Source organism: Ictalurus furcatus, chromosome 9, assembly GCF_023375685.1.
Source record: "Ictalurus furcatus strain D&B chromosome 9, Billie_1.0, whole genome shotgun sequence".
NCBI classification, from domain to species: Eukaryota; Metazoa; Chordata; class Actinopteri; order Siluriformes; family Ictaluridae; genus Ictalurus; species Ictalurus furcatus.
Window position 1 is genome coordinate 11,522,518 of NC_071263.1, and position 24,002 is coordinate 11,546,519.

At 38.7% G+C, this 24,002-nt stretch overlaps 1 protein-coding gene across 1 annotated transcript in view; it reads right to left on the reverse strand.

Annotated features, from left to right (window-relative positions):
• Positions 1–20,524, reverse strand: part of ldah (lipid droplet associated hydrolase) — a 46,680-nt gene extending 26,156 nt beyond the window's left edge. The window contains exons 1-3 of the mRNA XM_053633789.1: positions 20,431–20,524; positions 18,292–18,486; positions 4,239–4,373 (exon numbers count right to left, since the gene is read on the reverse strand). Of these exons, the coding sequence (XP_053489764.1) occupies positions 4,239–4,373; positions 18,292–18,486; positions 20,431–20,524 (424 nt within the window). The remainder of the gene's footprint in view (positions 1–4,238; positions 4,374–18,291; positions 18,487–20,430) is intronic.
• Positions 20,525–24,002: the final 3,478 nt, after the last annotated feature.

A 24,002-nucleotide genomic window follows, 5' to 3' on the forward strand; every position in this document is an offset into this window, starting at 1 on the left:
ACCCCAACATATCATCACAGGATCTGCTAGTAAATCTTGCAACTGTGGATGTCAAAGTGCATGCATCTACAATCAGAAAGAACTTTCTTTCTGAACACCTTTCCATAATTTTGAATGCCGCTGTGCGCCAGACGTCCTCACTCAACATCAGTGCCCGAGCTCATGAATGCTCTTGTAGTTGAATGGGCAAATCCCCATAATACAACCTTGGGCAAGACTCCTAAATTCAAACACAAGGTCACCAAAGTGGCATGTGGCCACCAGTGCATGCAATGCAAGCTTATTAGCAAAGCATGCAATTCCCTAACTCTTTGCAGAAGTGATCACTATCACAAAGGCAGTTTTCAAATACGCATTTGAGTTTGGCATCCTGCATAGACTCATTAAGTGGGGTGTTAATGTGACCTGGTTGAGAGTGCCAAATCTCTACTTCCATTTGAGACAGAAAGCCACTTGTGGAGGAGGGTGCCAGTGTGTTCTGACTACTAGTGAAAGAAGCAATATAAACCAAGTTTGTTCCAGCCATCTCAGGGCCACAAGCAAAACTTTGCCACCTACTACCAGCAGTGCAACACAGGCATCAATGGCCACACCCAACCTGTTTCTGATCCATTTTATTAGCTAGAACAAGTGTATACCCTCTTAAACCTACTACTACTATCTTTACATTGTGGTATTGTGAATTCTGTTGCACCCAGTATTGCGTAAAAAAAAGTGTACTCTGTGCTTTGGGACGTATATCATCATGCAATCCTATTCAGGCCAGTGCCATCTTTAGACCGGCTGCCATGGCTAGTTTAGAGCATATATCAGTGTGGTGTCTTTGAGATAGCAGTGCCTGACCTAGATGCTTCTTCACATGCTGATGAGACAAGATTTGAACACGACAGTTCAACTGCTACCAGCCTCGAAGAACCTCCAGGACGTAGCTGTGGACATAGCATGTTCAAACTCTCTGTTGAAAGGACTCTCTGTTAAAATTCACAAGCCTCTTGTTGTATAGTCTCAGCTCCTGAATAAGTGATTTAAGTTGAGCCATGAAAAATCATTAAAATACATAGTAAGTACCTCAGACTGCTGAGCTACTGAGGGAAATCAAGGAACTGCTGAGAGAAAAGGATTCCAACACCAGAGCTGGGTATTAATGGAAATCCAGATAACTGCAAAATCACTCAACCATGCTAGCAACACATAGCCACAGACACACGAGTTAGCCTCATGATAAAGGATGTGGAATTCTAAGAGAAGACAACATCGAGGGATAAACTGACCTGGTAGGGAGAGATAAGAGTTAAGTACTCCTTACCTAGCAGAGAGTTACCACTACAGTACAGAGACAAAATAGTGAACAAAACAGTGAGTGATAGCTAATAAGGCTAATAATGTTTACAATGAAAACTGAATGCAAAATCAAGCAAACTCCGCAATATTCTGTGGAGCTTGCAATTTTTCAGAATTACAGCAAATTTTCCACAGATTTCGCCAAAGACGTCATCACAATGCGCATTCGGTCAAAGCCCTCATTGATTCACGTGCATCAAACATGAGTACAGCTAAAAGGTCTCATTTACCAACAAACATCACTGCAAAAGGCCATGCAAAACAATTTCGTACAATTGCAATTTCGTCAAAACCTTTTCTGAAAAAAAAAATGTACAAAAACGCTGCATATTTTGAAAAAATCTGCAGCAAAATCAAGCATTTTTGACAGCAATAAGCACAAACAAACTCAGTGAAATCTTGTACAGACTGATATATGAAAATAGACTCATTAAGATAGAGTGTATGTTGGACTGCTATTTTGCAATCCCCAGTCTGTGTTATGTTCCAACCCTGTCTGACTCCATTAGGGCGAACCACAATCAGCAATGAGATGACTTGGCACAGGCAAAAAAAAATTCCACCTGCACCTTAACAAACGTGTTTCATATACAGGGCATCACGTTTGCATACAGATGACATGCAGAGTCTCTTGGCCATACGTGTTGGCTCGACAGTGCATTCGATGCACCATTGTACAGTTGCGATAAGCGAGTTGCTTGCTAAAGCTAGCTGTCCATGGATGGACCCAACTGAGGCGCTTTTGTACAAACTCATGTTGCCTTGTTGATTCAAATATCTGCTGGTTGATATGACCTATTCTCCCACCCGTGGCCCACATGCCCCCGTGCCACCACACTTGTTTCCCAGCCAATGAGGCAGACATCTGTGGTGATTCTCTCTGATTGGGCACAAGATTCAACATATTATCCCATTACTGAATATTGATTCACTTTGACTTTAATAAATCTGGCACTATGTCTGCAAAGGGATCAGTGATGTTATGTACATATGTTTTTCCACTTCGTTTCATTTCTCACCATATGGAGAGGGAGAAAATCTGATCAGGTTAAAGTAGCTCAACATTCATATGATCTCCCCAAACATCTTAGCTGGCTGCAGTCCGATATTCTATAACTTCAGCAATGGGTTGTAACATAAGCAGCTATTTCAATGGACAAGGGCATCTGTGAACCAAATGGCAGAACATGATGAAAGATGAATCATTGAGAAAAGACAATAGTCCGGGGGGAAAGTGTCCTATATACTTGATACCGCTGGGCTTCAACCTCCTATTGATGATAATCAAGGGTGTCACTCAAACAGAGCTTTTGGAGAAGAAATACAACTTTTAATTATATCTTCACTTTTATCTGTACCGCCTTGGCAAAGGTTTGCCCCTTGGTGTCATCTTTTGGCACATTGGATTTCATTGCAGGGCTTAATTTTTTCCCGGACTCTGCCAGTGACATGATACAAGGAGCAATTGGTGTCACTGTCATTTGTTTGGCCATAGATTAGATCCACACTGCATGTGTGTGTGTCTGTGATTAAGTGTGTTATTATGGTTGTGGTTAGGTGAATGTTCACCATTTGTTCACAATTAAAAGAAGAACGATTCAATGCGTTGATCTGTAGTACTGGTTATATCATTGGGTTGGGCTTGAGGACTGTTCGAGGATTACATCATGTAGGTCTGATTGCGCATACCATGTTAAAATCTACCAAGTTCTAATTCCTGTCTTCCCTTTAATTTGAATAAAGGTTACAATAGTTACAATAATTATATATATATATATATATATATATATATATATATATATATATATATATATATATATATATATATTTGTTAGAATAAATTGTTACATTTGTTACAATTTACACTGTGGTAAATATATCTGCATAGATTCAAATAAGGACTGAATGGTCTCTGAAGTGTTTATTTTTTTTTGTCCTGCCTGCAGACCTGATATGGCCAGCTTCCATCTCTACTGTCCAATCCATCAAGCTAGCCAGTGGAAGTGCTGTTTTAGGTGATCCAAGCCATCTGTATGTGGTTTGGCTTATTACAGGTGGGCTTGGCTAATGTCTTTCCCACGTAGCAAGCTCAATAAAAACGTCCACACTGGTTTATGATTGAACATACTGGACGCATTCATACGCTGGCATGAGGAGGAAGAGGGAGAAGCGGCCTGGTTCAGCTCGCCAACGTTGTACACGTTCAACATTCCTCCCTACTGTGTGGTGAGGAGAATCCCCTTCCCTGAGATCTGTCTGGAAACTACACACCATGACACAACTACAGCTCAGCAAGATGTCCATAAATTCTTAGTGTTAGACATAAAATGTCTACAGCTACATTAAAATAAGAGCAATGGCAAATTAAATGAACACTGAACATATTCATCAGAATCTAGGTTACAATTGAGCAATAGTGAATCACAGTGACAAATAGAAAATTTACACAATTTTCTTATTGTCTTGTGGATATTCCGACAGCTCTTACTTGATGCCCCACATATTTCGTGGGACATCTGCAGTCTTAAAACCTGCTTAATTGTCTGCTGCCACCTACTGTCTTAATGAAAATACTGATCTTGTCAACTTGCAAATTTTTTGAAGGCTAGTAGAGAACTTAACTAGAGAGATTTACAGAACTGCTTTGTAGTCTCCATCAAAAACTTATGTTAATGCTAGTACAGCAAGGTCAGGGTCTATCAGAGTACGATCAAGCTAAAAATAATGTTAGAGAGGAGCTGACAAAGCAAAAAGTTTTTTGTTTTTTTTAAAGGTTTAAGAGTGCTACATATGAGCAAGAATCACTGAGCTTGATAGAAACTGACATCCCCAACATAGGTAACAAACAGCCAATGTTGTAGTCAGCAGTATAAAACAAGCTAGTGTTAGTGTCCTACCTTCAACCATATCCATTGTGTCTGGAGGTGCACAGTGTCCAGCGTGACTCACGGTCCAGACTGGGAATCGTTGGTGGAATGCCTGATACAATGTCCACATGAAGGTCTTATAAAATCCCACTACGCCAGGGTTGCCTGTAGAGGGGAGAGAAAAATCACACTGAAAACTCTGCTTTACTCCAAAAGATACTGAAAAAAGAAGGTGACAGGAAGGAAAGCAGAAAGTCTGAATATTTCATGCATCTTCGCTGGGCCCAAATAAACAAGCTGTTGTGAGGTATACCATTGTGGCAGTAGAGAAAGTCTCCTTGTCAGTAAATCTTTCAAATTAAACAGGATGGCATACAGTGAGAAGGCAAAAAGTGTAAAGAAGAAATGTGATCTGAACTCACAAGCCCATGGTCACTAGCACACAACATTGTCCTGTGAGTTGTTCTTACTATTATGCAGTAAAAAAAAAAAAAAAAAAAAAGACCTTCCTTTCCCCCAGTTTTTTGTGATTAATGGTGGCTTCTTGTGCATCATATCATGATGCAAAACATAACTGATATCTAGCTGCCACTGCTGCCAATGTGTCCTCTGCCTGTGTAGTCAAGTCCAACTTCCTTTACCGCTCTGCATACATCAGTGTACCACTATAAATTATGAGCGTGTGTCTAAAACAAGTGGCCAGTGTATTCTATGCATTATGCACCATGGCTAAAAGTTTCACAAAACCCCTGTTTAATGCATCATTTTTGAGAAAAATGTTCAAAATAAACATATATTTTGAGAATCATCTCGGAAATACTGTCACTAAAATAACTAAATGCACCGAGTGGGATGTTGGAGGTGTACATACCATCCCTGGTGTCCACTTACACAGATAAAGATAAATCTCAGTACAGTGAGTCCTTTGGCCTGTTAAGAATGCAGTGAGGCTGCGCAATGAGCAAAACTGTCCCAGATGCAGCTTCTTCTTCACGTGACGAAACACAGATGCCTCGTAAAGTCTTTTCTGAAATCAAACTGTATGTCTAGGCTCTGTAGTCTAGTGCTACAAAAAATGACCACTGAAATATCTACAGTGTCATTTCAACCAAGACAAAATGTGAATCAGTGTCTGCAAAACCAGTGATTTCACAGGATAAATAAAGTAGCAATGCAAATGCAATTCCGTTCCTTTGAAGTAGTAGAGCAGCTGGCTTTGGTAATCAGGCCTTATCGAGTCGATGCCTTAGAGCAAACTGAAACATTTTACGAGCCACTTAACACCATTAATGACTAAATACAAAACCTCTAAACTAGAGCATGTGAGGGCTGAAGAAACTGGTGAGACCTTAAAAAACCAGCTGTGGTGTATGAGCGGTACACGGACCTAAACTATTGTGCTTGATCTTTATCACTAGGAAACTCAATTTGTTTTGTTTTGTTTTCATATTTGTATTCATTTTTCATCAGTCACTAATCAGCTGCTTATGGCTCAATGCCTTGTTGGCTTGCAAAGAGGTTTATGAGTGCATTTATCTGTCATATTACATATTTCAATCTGTGGGGGGTGGGGTTTAATCTGATATTCTAGTGAGCTTTTGTGTGATTTCCCTATACAGCATTTTATAGCCATTGATTAAAATTATGTGCAGAATATACAAGTTACTAGTTTTTAAACGAATTCCCTCCGCCCTTGTTTTATATAATTGGTTCATTAGCTACAGCTCCACTGGATTATAGTAGGCCATGTTAATAACATACGTATGTAGTTATTTGGGGTGTCTATGATATGTAGATAACGTATTGGTGAGCAGACTCTTTTTTTCCCCTACATGACAGAAGTGAAATAAGCATTTGCAAAGTGCTTATATTAATAATAGCCATTACATTCCATCAAAATTGATTGTCTTTTGGTTTTATCCATTTGTCTTTGCTTTTGTTTTACAAATGAGTCAGTCTCTTACATTTTTCTCTCTCCCTATTATCTTCCTGCAAAACATGTGAGTGAGAAGTCTCACTGGCTGACATACAGTCCCCTCCAAAACTAATGGGATAGCAAGGCCAAGATCAAAAGATCAAGATGAGAAGACAGTTTAGAATTTCAGCTTTTATTTCCTGGTATTTTCAGTTGCAATCATAATTATTCAACTGCCATTGCAAATCAGGTTTATGGTCAAAATTGACAGACTTTCAGCTGTTTGCAATGAACAAATCAAACAAAAGCAATTGAAATAGTTCAACACAATGAATGCTTCAAGTGGTTTCCCCAAATTCAACTGAAAATGCAACTTATAATGACTTCTCCAGTCTCAAAATTATTCAACCCCCTGAATAGAATCCCTCACAACAAAACAAATATGCAAAACAGGTGTTGTCTCAAGCACACCTGATGCAACTAATCAAGGGCTTCATTAGTTGCACCAGGTGTGCTTGAGCTGGAACACATGAAATACCTGAATTGGCTAGGGGTAAAAAATGTATGAAATACCTGAATTGGCTAGGGGTAAAAAAATATATGAAATACCTAGACGGGGCAGAAAAAGGAAGCTATCAACAGCTGCAACCAGACTTCTGAGCAGGCAGGCTGTGAAAAACCCTCGAGTGACTGCAAAAGACCTGCAGCAAGACTTGGTGGCAACAGGCACTGAGGTTTCAGTGAACACAGTAAGGTGCGTACTAAATGCAGAAGGTTTCCATGCCAGAACTCCAAGACTTACACCACTACTGACCCAAAAGGACAAGAAAAGATGGCTCAAACTCATAAATAAACCACAGAAGTTTTGGGATTCTGTTCTGTGGACCGATGAAACAAAACTGGAACTTTTAGGCATGATGGATCAGCAGTATGTCTGGAGGAAGAAGAATGAAGAAAGAACACTCTGTCCACAGTAAAGCATGGTGGTGGCTCGGTGATGCTCTGGGGCTGCTTTGCATTCTCTGGCACTGGAAACCTGCAGCATGTGGAAGGCAAAATGGATTCATTGAAATATCAGGAAATCCTAGGAGAAAACGGCATACCATCTATGAGGAAGCTGAAGCTTGGGTGTCACTGGACCTTCCAACAGGACAATGATCCCAAGCATACCTCAAATTCCACCAAGGCTTGGTTGCAGAAGAAGTCCTTGAAGATTCTACAGGGCCATCACCTGACTTGAAAATCTCCGGTGGGATTTGAAGAAGGTGGTTGCAGCACGCAAACCCAAGAATATTACTGAACTGGAGGCCATTGCTCATGAGGAATGGGCTAATATTCTGATAGCTGGTGTCTGGCTATGCATCTCATTTGCAGCAGGTCATAACAGCAAAAGGGTGCTCTACTAAGTACTAAAGATGCTTTCCATGAAGGGGTTGAATAATTTTGAAGCTGAAAGAAGTCATTATAAGTTATATGTTCAGTTGAATTTGGTGAATCCACTTGAAGCATTCATTGTGTTGAACTATTTCAATAGATTTTGTTTGATTTGTTCATTGCAAACAGCTGAAAGTCTGTAAATTTTGACCATAAACCTGATTTGCAATGGGGGTTGAATAATTTTGATTGCAACTCTATATGTAGAGGTTAGGGATGCTCCAATCAGGATTATTGCAGCCGATACCAATTACCGATTTCTAGTCATCATGATCAGCCGATATCGATCCCGATCGTTCAAGCTTTATATAAGTGATATGTAAGTTTTCTGTTGACCATCACTGTTAACATTTTTTTTTCCAGATAAGGTAATACCACAGATGTTGCCTTGGTTATATTACTTACAGTAATGTTGTAGCTTGTTGTTTCAATTGAGAAGCAAATAAATAAGCACAACAAATATTAATTTTACAATTAACATTTTAATAGGCCTTTAAAAATACACGGCAAATGGTTTTTTGAGCAAAATGTTTCTTGAGACCTCATAATAATTTCACACTGGTGATGACATGACTGCATCTCTAAAGTTTAATGTCATCTTGTGTTTTATGTGCTCACATGTTTTTCGTCATCATATTGTGATCGGTTTGTGAGATCGGCCAACTTTAGAGACTACCGATCGGCCAATTGGTGGCCGATCGATCGGAGCATCCCTAGTGGGTGTTAAACATAGCACATTTTGTATCAGTCCACCCAATTCGTAGGTGAGCAAAAATATTAAAACATGTGACTGACAGGTGCTTCTTGTTTCCCAGGTGTGTCCTGTTAGATTGATTGTTTGAACAACAAATAACTCTGAACATCTAGTCTTGGTTTTTGTCTTCATTTGCACATGTGTAGACTGCATTTGTTATTAAAAAGGATAAGCCAACATGAAGATCAGAGAGCTGTCTATGGGAGAAAAGCAAGCCATTTTGAAGCTGAGAAAAGAGGGAAAATCAATCAGAGGCATTGCACAAACATTTGGCATAGCCAACACAACAATTTGGAATGTCCTGAAAAAGAAAGAAACCACTGGTATACTGAGAAACAGACACCTTATGGGTCGACCAAGGAAAACGACAACAGCTGATGAGAGAAACATTGTGAGAGCTGAGAAGAAAAACCCAAGAACAACAGTCAGTGACATCAACAACTTACACAGGGCAGGGGTATCACAATCCACAGTTCGAAGAAGACTTCAAGTGCAGAAATATACAGGCCATACCACAAGATGTAAACCATTCATCAGCAGTAGGAACCAATAATCGGAAAAGCCGGAATGGAATTCGCAAAGAAATACAGACATGAGCCACAAAAGTTCTGGAACCAAGATTAACATCTATCAAAGTAATGGAAAGGCCAAAGTGTGGAGAAAGAAAGGCTCTGCTCATGATCCAAAGATACAAGCTCATCTGTGAAACATGGTGGAGGTAGTGTCATGGCTTGCATGGCTGCTTCTGGAACAGCCTCACTAATCTTAATCGATGATGTAGCCTATAACTCATGATGGTAGCAGCAGAATGAATTCAGAAGTTTACACAAGCATTTTCTTTGCCAATTTATAGAGAAATGCATCAAAATTAATCGGGAGGAACTTTATTATATAGCAAGACAATGAAAAGGAAATAAAAGCTGAAATTTTAAACTCTCATCTCGTATCCATCTTTTGATCTCAAGCCCAAATGTCTTTGGTGTATAACACAAACAAATGAATCGGCCTTGCTGTTCCAATAGTTTTAGGGTGGACTGTATAGTGGGAAGCTTTGTGAAAGGATGAATGGGGTCTGATCACTACACTTTTAAAATTTCAGTTTAATATTACCATTGTTTTATGCACTCTACTAATCTGTATTCAAATGTACCATATATAATGAAATGAGCTATATTCATGCTGAATGGGCATAGACTGCTTACGGTCAATGTTTGTTGTTTCTATTCATCAGTCTCTGAAACTGACCTGAAACTGACCAGATCTGGACAGTATTGTCATTACTGATGTCTGGACAGGAGGCAGGCAGGCAGCGAACGCCAACAGCAGTCCTTCCAAGCCCTCTTCAACCATATACAGCATTTCAGCATGATTAATGATTGCATCAACTCACTACAATAAAGCCATTGTCACTCTCGAACAAGACCCAGACAAAATAACAAACCTTCCCAAAACATTGGACTGTTAAACCCTCAGCTAAAAGGGCAAAGTTTGAGGGAGCTGGTAAGGAACTGAAGCACTGCTCCACCCTGGATTACACGATGTAAGCAGTAGGTTATATAACCAGGAAACGCTACATGAGGAATTCAAGACTATGAAATGTGGTGTTTATCTGTGTGTTTATGAGAACAGTGCAGTCAGGAAGTTGGAGTTCTCCTTTCTTTCCCATCATATGTGTTGTTGGATGGGAATCAAAAGGAAGATCTCCCTTCAGAACGGTGACAGTAAAGACAAGTTTCTGTGCACAATGAATTCCTATATATATATATATTTTAAAAAGGGTACAGAAGCATGAGCTATCTTCTCCTCTCCCTCATGTTATCATTTCCCTCTTTGCACAGGGTTCATAAATTCAGCACTGTTCGCTGGAACATTAAACAGATACCTTGCCTGCTGTCTCTGACCCTGAGGCTGCATGGACTACCACGCCACTGACGTAGCCTTGCAGGTGCAGAGCCCACTGTCTCTGACAACCTTTCCTTCTTACACACACTCACACACACTCACACACGCCCCTAAATCTCTGTTAGGCTAGCCAAACAGTGATGTGCGACCCTTGAGGTTTTTGTAGGATAAAATACGTTGTCAAGTTTGGCACAAGTGCAAAACATTTTGTACTGCATACTGGGGATAAGATGCATTTTAGTCTGGGACACAATCCCACAATGCACCAGCTGAACATAAACTTTGATTGATATCTTCAGTACTGAATCACTGTCGCAAATTTGGGTCACAAAAGAAACCCATATTTTAGACGACATCATCCCTGAAGGTGCTGGAATTCTTTACCGCAGACACTGTGTGGAGTACCCTTTAATGGATTGGCTCTTAACATGCCAAAATGTCTATCCAGCTTACGAAAGAGGAAGAAGTAAAAATTATTTATTGACCCTGGCAAATATACAGACAAGGGTCAGTATGGCCAGATCTTCTGATAGACAACTTTATCTCTGAGGGCTCTTCTTTAAATTCACAATTCTGTGTGTTTCCAGATGAGAGCAAGGCTGCAGGAGATTACTTCAGAGGTGCCTGATGTGTCTTTTACAAAATGGCTCCCATCCCAAAAGTCGACCCAAATCAATAAACCATTATGATATAAAATGAAATACAATCATTTTTGGTAATAAATACTTTATAATGCGCAGAGTTTGCTTAAAATGCAAGAACAGGTGCATAAACAATGGCTTATTAGACATATGCCATTAGTAAGAACAGGAAACGCTATGTTTAAAGACTCACTTGTACAGACCAACATCAACTCATTGTTCATTATCCAAGGTGTTCCTTATTGCTATGTTTACCGCAACACCTCATCTGCCGGAAGAGATGGATGGTCAGGGTTTTGCAGAAAAAAGGGCCAGCAACAGAAAAGTGTGAGGCTTAAGCAGAGAAAGAAGGAAAAACTGGGGGAGGAGGGACTGCGAGGAGTGACAAGGGCATGCCATATAGCTTCCATATTCTAAGAAAATGAAGGGAAAAAAAGGCATGGAAAACAGTAGAGAAGAAAAAAAACACGCTTTAATCATTATTAAAAGACATTATTTTAGGTAGATTGATTGAGCAAGCCCTCAGTCTGTAGGTCTTCAGAGATTGGAAAAGAGGAAGGAGGCCTCATAGCAACACCCTTATAGATAGTATATGGGAAGCTGAGGAAAGACTAGAAGGAATCTTTGTAAGATCATTATGAATTATCAAACAATGTGATACTGAAGGTTATTGGAAGCAGCTGCTTGCACAGTGCTGTGCACATCAGGTTCTTATAAATGTAAACCATCTGTAGAGGCCATTCCAAACCCTCTGAAAATCTTTATGGCTTTAATATGAGCTATAACAAGTTACTCTTCTCTCACCCCCCCCCAACAAATTATGAACAGCTCAACAACACTTAAAAATTTGAAACTGCTTAATTCTCATGTGATGGAAGACCTATTTTGCACAAAAAAAGAAGAAAAAGGAAAAAAAAAGTATAATAATAGTCATTGATCATCTATGCACAGCATATGTTGCCAGCATCTATTCACACTGTTAAAGGCAAAAGTTAAATTCTTTTAATGTAAATGCATTTTCAAGAACGCACACTGAAGCACATTTCACATTGTAGTACCATGCTACAATACTTATTTCAAAGAGCAGCTGTGGCTCAATGGTAAAACAATCTCCAGTGGTTATCTCCCAGTAGTGGTCATGCAGAGCTAAACATATCTCAAGACAATTAGGATAAGCTGTGGCTATTCAGTGATCCAACAGATCAACACTTGTGTTACAGTATGCATCTTAACTGCAACCAAAAGGAATGTCAATTCATCTGGGCACAGATCCTATCGCTACTTTCAGGCTCTCCTGATTAACTGGAATTTGATCCCATTGGGGAAATACCTGACATCTAAAAAGGTTGAAATAACCCGTGTTTGGTCTGATAAGCCTAGAGATAACCAGAGATACTCTGCACGAAACACAGGATTCTGTATGAAACAAGTCATTAAACTTATCAGTCTGGCAGGGGTAAAACTCATGCATGCTGTCTATAAACAGCTCATTAATATAAAGCATCATGACACTTACAGGAAACCATTAGCCTATACTACACTTCCAAAGTAATTACAATTGAACAAGAATTCTATATATTATCAACATTGAGAGCTGTTTTGAGATGTGGGACATCAAAGGTTTGACATTCCAGCTAGCAAAACCCTTAAGTAGTGTAATTTACATTTACAGCTCAACAAGACCTGTATTTTATGGCTACTTCAAACTTACATTATCAAAATTGACAGCCAGTAAGAAAGTATTACACTTTCAAACAGTGCCCAAACACAAATAGTCCTCAGTGTTAGAATCTCTTAATCATATTAAATAACTAATACATGGTAATACACTCAGTAGGAGCATATGTTTCGCAATAAGATCTTTCTTAAAGCGCACCTATTATGGTTTTGAAACATGCCTAATTTTGTTTTAAAGGTCTCATACAATAGATTTACATGCTTCCAAAGTCAAGAAACACTTTAACGTGCTCATAATTTAAACTGCAGCATTATCCTTTTTCCTCCAGTGTCAAAAACGACTCTGAAATCTGTTCTAAAGAATTCGTTCTAAACTCCTCCTTTCAGAGAGCATATTCTGCTCTGATTGGTCAGATGTCCCAGTCTGTTGTGATTGGTCTACTGCTGTCAGCGTGTTTCAAAAAGGAAACGCCCACTAACATAACGACTTTCAGCTCCGTCTGTTTGCGAGCAGCCGATGAAGACCAGAGGTTTTTGTTACAAACCTACGTAAGCCTGGAGTCACTAACGACTCGATTCAGCTGTTCAGAATCGATTCCTTCTTTTGGGAGTCAATAATAACGTTTGTTCTGCGCTTTGATGTTTGAAACTTTGCAGACATTTTTACATTCACAAACAGCTCTAAAACACACTACATGAAAGGTAATATTTGAAAAACCATAATAGGTGCACTTTAATGTATCCTCTAAGGTGTAAAATATTTAAGTTTTTTTCATGTGGCACTGCAATACATAAAATCATGCAGATACAGGTCAAGAGCGGCAGTTAATGTTCAAATCAAACATCAAAATAGGGGAAAAAATGTGATCAAAGTTACTTTGACCGTGGTATGGCTGTTGGTACCAGATGGACTGGTTTGAGTATTTCAGAAACTGATGATTTTATTGGGATTCTCACACTCAACAGTTTTAAAGTTTACATAGAATGGTGAAAAAAAAAAACCCTCTCATATGCAGCAGTTCTGCAGGTGGAAACACCTGTTGAGAGAAAGGTCAGAGGAGAATGGCCAGACTGGTTTGAGCTGACAGCAAGGCAGCTCACTACTCTTTAGAACCGTGGAGTTGAAAATTGGAAAAACGTTTCCTGGTCTGATGTATTTCAATTTCAAACGCATGAATCCCTGGACCCAACCTGCCTTGTGTCAACAGTTCAGGCTGGTGGTGTAATGGTGCAAGGAATGTTTTCTTGGCACACAGTGAGCCCCTTTATACCAATCAAACATTATTTGAATGCCAAAGCCTATCTTGTTGTTAACCATGTGCTTCACTACATGGCCACCATTTACCCATTTTATAAAAGCTACTTCCAGCATCACAATGCACCATGTCACAAAGCAAAAGTTGACTCAAACCACACCATGAGCATGCTGTACTTCGATGGCCTCCTCAGTAACCAGATTTGAATCCATTAGAGCACCTTAGGGACGTGGTAGAACAGGAGATTCACAGCATGAATGTGCAGCCGACAAATCTGTAGCACTTATGTGATGTAATCACATCAGCATGAACCAGAATGGCAGAAATGAGGGTGGGGTTGGGGAGGGAGGGGTTTTAGACGGAAAACTACTGTTTATCAAGCACCCAGCATGTAGCTAGCAGTGATACTTAATGCTAATGTTATCCACAATACTAGCTTTCTGCTGTGCTGAAGAAATTCTAATTTGCAAGAGTGTTACACTCTAAAACCAGCGAGTACTGAAAGTCGGTACTGTACGTGTTTAGTATACTTATTTTTTATTAAACATGGGTACTGATGGGCCTAGTCTGCCAATGTTGTGATAAGATAAAAGTTACGTTTTTCAAGAACTTTACAGCATCGCAGATATACAGTAATATCAACACAGATAAAAGAAAAGAAAAAAAGAGAAAGGTTTAATCTGACATGTAACCCTGACCATTGTTCAATGTCACCAGAAAATCAGTCCCTGATAGGTAAGAATGCACCTGCCATAAACTGACAAAGCATGACAAGTCTTCTGTAGCCTTTTATTGAGCTTAAGCTACGATGTTAAGCAACTGGTTACACCCCACTCTAAGAGTTTTATGCAAAGTTTTTGTAACACATTAAAACCTTGGCACCTGCACTCCCGCCATGTTGGATATGAAACACTAGAAGAGAAGGAGGCTTGATTCTGGTGAGACGATGCTGATTATTGTTGTTATCTCTAGGGAAAAGGGCACGGGTTCTACAATAACAGCCCTTCACACAACCTCTCAGAAGGCCATAAAGAGTCCATTGAGCACAATGCTCAGTGACATTCAGAGCTGAAGAAAAGCAGGCGCTCAATGCAGACATCGTTAAGGTCATCGGCCTGAGTTGGGTTTTTTCTCAGTGACACCTGTAGCTGGAGGCTCACTGCCCAAAATGTCAACCGCAAGAAATCGACATGTGATAAATGTTCATGATCCAGGTTATACAAGTAAGCAACTGCAATTGGGGAGAGATTACATCACTGCACTTTCTATTTTTAGTTATAGAGACAGACAATGAAGCCCTTTGAAAAGGAGGTCTGACAGCCAGACATGAAGCAAAACCACATCACTGAAAATTGTTAATTTGACAGGTGGGAGATCAGACTGTAGACTGAATCATATACACCGTTTAAAAGCAAAATAGCTATTTTATCTTCAAAACTATAACATCCGGTGAAAAATGTGTTCATTAAGGATGTATCGTTTGCAAAGTGCCATATGATCATATCTTCCTGTAATGTCACAATCATATAATTTTCCTTATATAATACTTTTGCTCAACATGTACTATAGACAACGCATCAAGTGAAATCACCTTTACAAACAATATTAAACTGAAAGGAGAAAAGTACAGCTGATTAATATTTGGTGAAGTAGACTGTTGCATTTCATTCCGTAAATCATGACATGAGGCTCGACATTAAATCAAATGAGATACAATGAACAGTACATGACAGCATATCTAAGATGAGTAATTCATATCTGTCTGCGGACAGTTCCTGGAGTAAAAACGGGTCCGAAAACACTTTTGTAACTTTAACCTTCATCCTAATAAAAGTAAACACAGATGTTATGCTGGCGTAAACTCCATCCAACCATTTTCCATACCGCTTATCCTACACCAGGTCGTGGGGAACCTGGAGCCTATCACAGTGAGTTTGGGGCACAAGGCAGGGGACACCCTGGACAGGGTGCCATCCCATCACAGGGCACAATCGCACACACATACACACAATTTGGAAATGGAAACTGGACAATTTGGAAATGCCAATCTGCCTATAACGCATGTCTTTGGACTGGGGGAGGAAACTGGAGTACACAGAGGAAACCCCCAAAGCACGGGTAGAACAAACTGCAAGCGCACAGGGCGGAGGCGGGAGTCGAACCCCGGAGGGGCAAGGCAAATGTGCAAACCACTAAGCCACCATACATTTTGGCCAATTGTGAACCAACACACCCTTCACTGTGGCGTTTGTCTCTGCCCTGCTCATGAACCACGTTGGTGCCACAGATTGGTGGAGTAAGAGGATGCAGATTTCATATATTTATAGTGATATCACCAACATCCTCCACAGGGCAGGGGTGAAGGTATCACAATCCACTGTTCGAACTTTGAAAGCAGAAATAGTATGAGGCCATACCACAAAATGCAAACCACTCATCAGCATTAAGAATCAGAAAACCAGATTGGAATTCACGAAGAAATACAGAGATGATACAAGCACATCTGTGAAACATGGTGGACGTAGTGTCATGGCTTGGGCTTGTATGGCTGTTTCTGGAACAGCTTACTTATCTTTACTGATGATGTAACTCATGATGTTTAAAGTTTACAGGAACATTTTGTCTGCCAATTTACAGAGAACTGCATCCAAATTAATTGGGAGGAACTTAATCATGCAGCAAGGTAATGATACAAAACACACCGCCAATTCAATATAGAACTTTATCAGGTGGAAAAAGTGGAATGTTTTAGACTGGCCAAGTCAATCACCAGACCTTAACACAATTGAGCAGCTTTTCACCTCCTGAAGAGGAGACTGAAGTGTTCTCCACATGCACACTCCATGAAACAAACAACTGTTTGACAAACAAATAACTGAAAGAGGCTGATGTAAAAGCCTGGAAAAGCATCACAAAAGAAGAAACCAACAAATTGGTGGTCACTGTGTCACAGGCTTTATCAGGGCTGATTATAACCTGTCAATCAAAAGAGGGCGGGAAAACACATCGATTTCCTGTGGGTAAAAATGATATCTCCTGTGTGGAAAGACCATAAAACTGCAGCAGCGAAACGGGAGTTTCGGCATCAAGTCTAACCCCCCCATTAAAGGGCCAGTACACCGTTGAAAGACTTAAATGAAGATCAGTTGACAAAAAATTGCACGTATATATTGCACATAAATAGAGTAGTATATTTCATATCCAGTTAATGATAATATGAGTTAATATCATCAAAAAAGGTTTATATCAGGCCTACATATTACCAGTTTGATGTTAATGATGAAATAGAAATGCTTTTGTTTGTGGAGAGTGAATGTGAAACCTAACAGGAGGTTTTTTTTTTAGAATTTAGTCAATGTTAATATGAATTAATAACATTCGATAAGTTAAGAAATCTTACTTTAATCTTCAGAATTTAGATAATGTGTTCATGTGAATTAGAGTAATGTGTTTTCTATTTATGAGACCAGTTACTGTGAAACAACGTGTTGAAATGGAGAGAATAAAGTTTTTATTTGCATTTCTTTAAGAATTGTGGAATTAATTATTCATTTTTAAGAAGGCATAAAAGGCAGAAGTATCGGTATCGGTTATAGGCCGATATCACTCTGAATAATCTGTTATCGGTGTCGGCTGAGAAATTTAGTATCGGTGCATCTCTCTCATATATATATATATATATATATATATATATATATATATATATATATATATATATATATATACACACACACACACTATACTATACTTTTGCTCTCCTAAATATTGGATGATCTGATACCAAAGGTTCTATTTTTTATGTTGTTTAACACATGAATTGGCCTTGCCATTCCAATATTTTCGGATGGGACTGTATCTCTACTGCCTATGTCTGTTGTAGCAAGTGAATAGCAGTCAACTTCGCCTTTGTGGGTAGACCTGTGTATTTAGTAGTGGTCGACAAAAAAGTTAGCAACTATTTATTTTCATGTACAATGTCAATATGCCTCTGTACTTTTCAAGGAATCATGCCCTAGAACCATGGGCATGCTCTGATCTGACAGGAATAGGTTTTTTTATTGTTATGGGTCAGACAGCAACTTCGTCATGCTCCGCACTGTATCCTGCTGGACTCCATCCATAGGGAATAGTACGATGGCTTTATTGTTTTCCTTGTACAAGTCACTATGGAGAATATTGGTATTGACTAAGGCCACAAACCGAGTCCCATTCAGGTTCATTTGGTTCAAGCTGGATATTTCCAGTTTCAGTATGTGTAATAGGCTTGCCATTCATACATTAAAATTTTAATTTAACACAATAATGTCTGCTTTGTTAAAGCGAATACTTGATTTGTTCATGTTCGCCGTCTGTTATTTTTGCCTATTTAATCTCTGTTATTGACACAATTAATAACCATTTGTGTAGAATATTCGGGCTGCCAAAAGTTTACATTAAATGCTTAAAAACATAAATAACAACAGTGTACATACATTTTGGAAACTCATGGGCCCATTTTGCATACCTGGGATAATGAGGATGAGTACTTGGGGTGAATTAGAGTTTTTGGTAGCTGTGTGCAGGTCTCTCTGCCCGTATTTAAGCAACTCAGTGACAGCACCTCTGCAGTAGACATACTCCAAAGCTGCATCCTCTTTCTGGCATTCAGACGTCAGGCTGCCCATTGCATTAGTTGGACCAACACGGCCAGGCGGTGGGCCTAACGACACACATGCAAAAACAGTGCTGAGGTTTTAATCTCTATTAAAAACCTCTATTATCTAGTGATGTACTTATTTTTTTTATTAATGTAGATAACACTATACACATGCCATTTCCACAGCTACATCCATGAACACTACTGCATCACCACTTAGATAGAGAAGGTATCCTCGGTGAGAAAAAAAGCAAATCAATCTATAAAGTTAACTGATTCCATTCTTATTGGCATTTATTAATGTGTGCAATGAGCATAAAGTTAAGCAGATTGAACAGTTGATATACAAGGCCAGGTACCATTTGGGATTCAGGCCTCCTTCAACCTCCTCCAGGTTCACACTTGTGCAGACCTAACATCTCTAGAAAAAAGTCCGTCCTTGACTTTGATTTAGTTTAAAAAAAAAAAAAAAAAATGCTTCATAATTCTACATGTAGTCTAGTATACTTTCTTTACAAAATATAACCGAACATGTTTTATGCCAAAATTTCCATACGTTAATTACTGTTCTTTGAATAACTTAGTCAAGGACATTTCGATTTTAATTTGTGGGTGCAAAAGCGTGTAAACGAGTGCTTACATGATCCCTTAATGAATCCTTTGTGACATCAAGGCAGGCTACATGTGTGAGGTACAGATGTGAGAATCAAATACACTTCCATATTATTTTCTTACACCACATTCATCTAGCAGATTATTAAGATCTTCTGATAGGTTTCATCTGTATGTCCCTCGATCTTGTTTAAAAACGAAGGGGGATAGAGCTTTTTCAGTTGCCACCCCTCGTTTATGGAATCAATTGCCGCTGGACATCCACCTTTACACCTTCTATTATCATTTTTAAAACGAGGCTGAAAGCATATCTCTTCTCCCATGCATTTTAATCTAATTTTACTATTGTCTATTGTCTGTCTTTATTTGGCTTTATTCTGTTTTCTATTTTACTTTTCTGACTCTGTTCAGAAGTTTGGCAAGCTTTGCTTTCCAATTTACTTACTTTACTTACTTACATGTTAATGAACATGGCCTTTCTTTGTCCTGTAAGCATCACACATGACCATCTGCTAATGACCTAATGCCATCTATAGCCCATATCATTCAGTATAGAGCAACTGCGTAGGCTATAAGCAGTTCATTGTGTCATGACATATCATTCATAGTTGTTGATTTGATCTTGTGCAATTCCTGCTTTAGTACCTCATTCTTCATGGAAGTTAGTAGTGGCATGTGGTGTCTGTGATCACGCGTGTATCCGAAATGCTCAGAGTCCCTGTTATCAAGGCAACCGTTTGGAAAAGGATTTGAATGCAGAGCTTTTGGGCACAATTGGTCCAGGTATTGTTTTTCCTCTGCTGTTGGCTTTGCTATCAAATAACATCTACATATGCAATGCATTATATGTCAAACATGAAGCTGTTTGGGATTCCTTGAGAAGCAACAATTCCAGAAATAGTTCCTATGGTGTTACAAAACATTAATAACGGCTTGATAAATAATTAATCTTGCTAGTTGTCTGTAATATAGAATAAATCCAGAAGAACGGCTCTTCAGCTAATGAGAAGTCTAATATATCCTGTATAACATACTGAGTGTGTGTGTGTGTGTGTGTGTGTGTGTGTGTGTGATTTATTCACTTATTCATTCATTCATTTATTCTCTGTATATGTATATGCATTATATCTAATATAGAGTAGAATTCTTTTGTTTTATACTCTTAACTATTTTTTTTTTAATTGTGCTTCCTCGGGTAATATTTAGTGCGTTTTTATTCTTTGGTTTTTATAATTGACATGTTTATAATGAATATTTCAAAACTCATTCATTAATAAAATCAGTCCCCCATTTCACAGTAAATATAATTCAGTTTTCAAGACTGCACATCATTCCTATAATTTCAGGATCAAATCCGGGCTTTCTGGGTTTGTTATAAGTCACGACGCTCCTTACCAACGAAGAATTTTGCGTCGTTTTGGATGCCAAGAAAGTTTATAAAATTAGGTTTCATATGAGTTTCCAGTCTCCTTCTCACCACAGCTATCATAACAAGATCACTGATGAATCGATTGAACACAAGCTTCCGTGATTGGCTTCTTCTGACCCTTTGATTTGCTGCTTATTGAACGCTTTGTCTTTATTACTGCCACCTGCTGTTTAGATATAGTAACTGTAACGTCACTCTTGTTTTTAGGCTGTTTTCGAATAATGTAGGGTAAGTTTGATGTCTCCGAAATTTTCTGTCTCGTCATAGCTTTGGCACTTTAAGACTTTCCCCGAAGAGACTGTTTAAAGTCCACATGAAATCAAAATGGACGTTTTGTGGCTTTTAGTATGAATATGTTAGCCTTAAGATTATCTATAAGCTAGTCTGCTAGTCAAAACAATGACAAAATTCACATTTAGAAGATATATCCAATCAAAATGTACAGTCTCTCTCTACCACTAATATGGACCAACAAATTTGATGACATCATTCTGCACTTCATCAGATTTTCTGTCCAATCAAATGCTCTATAGAATATGAAGTGTCACATCCCCAACATTATACAAATCCTTGGTACTAACTGTCAAGTATGGCTTAGCCCGGGTTGTGAGGTAAGCTAAACGCTATTGGCTGCTTAGAAAGAGGGAGGAGCCACATGATATGTCCTGCTATGACTTCTTAATTCAGGGGAAATTACTTCAACACATCAAATAACGCTGTGCTTCACGGAGACTTTAATCACAGAAATTATATCTGTTCATTGGTGTTGCTGGTGGTCATTTTCCATTAGTGCACATACTATCTGTGGGTGTAGTGAGGAATTCTGTACTCTCTGAAGGAATATTACTGTGGGCCAATCGAATTTCAACATAAGCTAGGTTGACCACTGATTACCTGATTGGCTCGTGAAGATAAAATTCATTCTTATTCCACAATAAATGCTGAAAACACTATAATAATATAATAAAATAATAATTTTCAAAATAAAGTTGAAAAACACTACATGTTAATATTTACTCTTAAAACAAGGACTCATGTAGGGATGTACAGATCTGATACTGAGTACCAGTATCAGGATTGATGCTGGCCCAAAACATTAGACTGCTATTGATGTTGATTGACATGGGATATAGGACATACATGACTTAAAAAACACCACCATCAACTATAGCAGAAGCTTGCAAAGAGTAGACTCTGCCCTTCACAAAGAAAAGAGAACTCTGCCAGAGTCATTTGTGTTATCGCACCTGTTGATAGCAGGTCTGCTGGTAAGTGTTTAATAGTTTATCCTTGATCCTTGATCATGCAAAGTTTCCCCTTGATAATAAAATAAATGAATGAATAAATGAATACATGTATAATAATAATAACAATAACAATAATAATAATAATAATAATAATTTTTATTATTATAAATTATTATTATGCTTAATAATAAATGTACTTAGAAAAAAATCAATTAATTAAAAAAATTAATTAAAAAAAATTGGAAACAACAAAAAAGTGTACATTTCTAAAAGAGAGACAGCACATTTTGTGAAAACAATCTGATACTTACATATAAATGTGTTGTTGTAATGAATAACCATCTCTAAGTGAAGGAAATTATTATTTCATGCAACAAACATGTACAGTGGTGCTTGAAAGTTTGTGAACCCTTTAGAATTTTCTATATTTCTGCATAAATAGGCCCTAAAACATCATCGGATTTCCACACAAGTTCTCAATGTAGACAAAGAGATCCCAATTATACAAATGAGACAAAAATATTATACATGGTCATTTATTTACTTAGGAAAATGATCCAATATTACATATCTGTGAGTGGCAAAAGTATGTGAACCTCTAGGATTAGCAATTTAATTTGAAGGTGAAATTAGAGTCAGGAGTTTTCAATCAATGCGATGACAATCAGATGTGAGTGAACATTTTATTTAAAGAACAGTAATTTTGAAAAATTGCGAGCTCCTCCGCATATTGCGGAGTTTCCTTGATTTCTGCGTTAATTTCTGCTATAGCAAGGGCTCACACAACCGGAAAGTGTTTGCCCTATTATTCAGAAATTGTGATTTCGCATCCCAATAATGCCAAAGAGAGTGAAGAGAGTTGGTTGTGTTTGCAGGGTGGGAAGGATGGTGTTACTCTTTCCCCTGTTAATCACAGGAGACACCAGCCAATCCTGGGTGTCTTGGAGCTGTGGTGGCTGGCTTCACGTGTCACAGAGGAAGTCCCTGCTAGGCCTTCACCCTACCTGATTGTAGCTGTAGTGTGCTGAGGAGAGCTACAGTAGCTAGTGGATGGGACTTTGCAAAATGACCAAACTGGGAGAAAATAACATAAGAAAGAAAGATGCTTATAAAATAGTTGCACTAACTAAATTGATTCAAATGTATTTTAAGAAGAACCCTACTAATTTAGAAATATACTAGACTCTGACTTGAAAATGTCGGCTAATTTAATTCCTAATAATAATTCTTAGACACTCAAAGCACTTTAGATTGTATGGCGGGGGGGGTGGGGGTGGGGGGGAGCTCCTCAACCACCACCAGTGTGTTGCATCCACCTGGATGATGCGACGGCAGCCATAGTGCGCCAGAACGCCACTACACACCAGCTAATGGTGAAGAGGAGAGGAGAGTGATGTAGCCAGTTCAGGGATGGAGATTATTAGGGGGACATGATAGAGAAGAGCCAATGGAGGATTTTTAATGACCACAGAGAGTCTGGACCTCTGTTTAAGGTCTCATCCGAAAGACGGTGCTGTTTTTACAGTATAGTGACCCCATCCCTAAATGGGGGGCATTAGGCCCCACACAGACCACAGGGTGAGCACCCCCTGCTGGCCTCACTAATAACACTTCCAGCAACAACCTAAGTTTTCCCCAGGAAGTCTCCCATCCAGGTATTGGCCAGGCTCAACCCTGCTTAGCTTCAGTGGGAAACCAATTTGACTAAAAAGTTAGAATATTAGTTACTTTACTTGGTTAGTTAACTAATGCTACTTCAGCAACAACATATCTAAGTTGCTTTCAATACCTTTATAATGCACTTATCCTCCCCCTCAGCATTTCTTTAGTGTACCACTGTGCATGCTGTTTCACTGTTTTTCACCTGTGGTACTGCTTCATTTGTGCTTTTTCTTAAAAAAATAATGTTTAATGACTTTTCTCACAAAATATTTGGCATAACTATGTTCAATTGTAAACAAACCTATTCAACTGATTAAAAAAAAAAAAATCAGTGATGTTGTGTGAGGACTGGAGGAGTCAACTGCTTAAACTCACAACATAAAATATTCTCAGAACACTTGTCTTATAAATGTAGCCAATTATGCAGTTTAAACAAAATAACATAAATACAACAACACAAAGACTTTCTTAGATTGCCAAATTATGCAAATTATTCTTCAACACAGTCATGTACATTACGGTCCCCTCCTGACGTCGTGATTTACTCTGCTCATCTATGGCACTCCGTAAAACACGGAGTAGAACATGTACGCTGCAGGATTAAATTTTGAAAAACAAACAATGCCTCC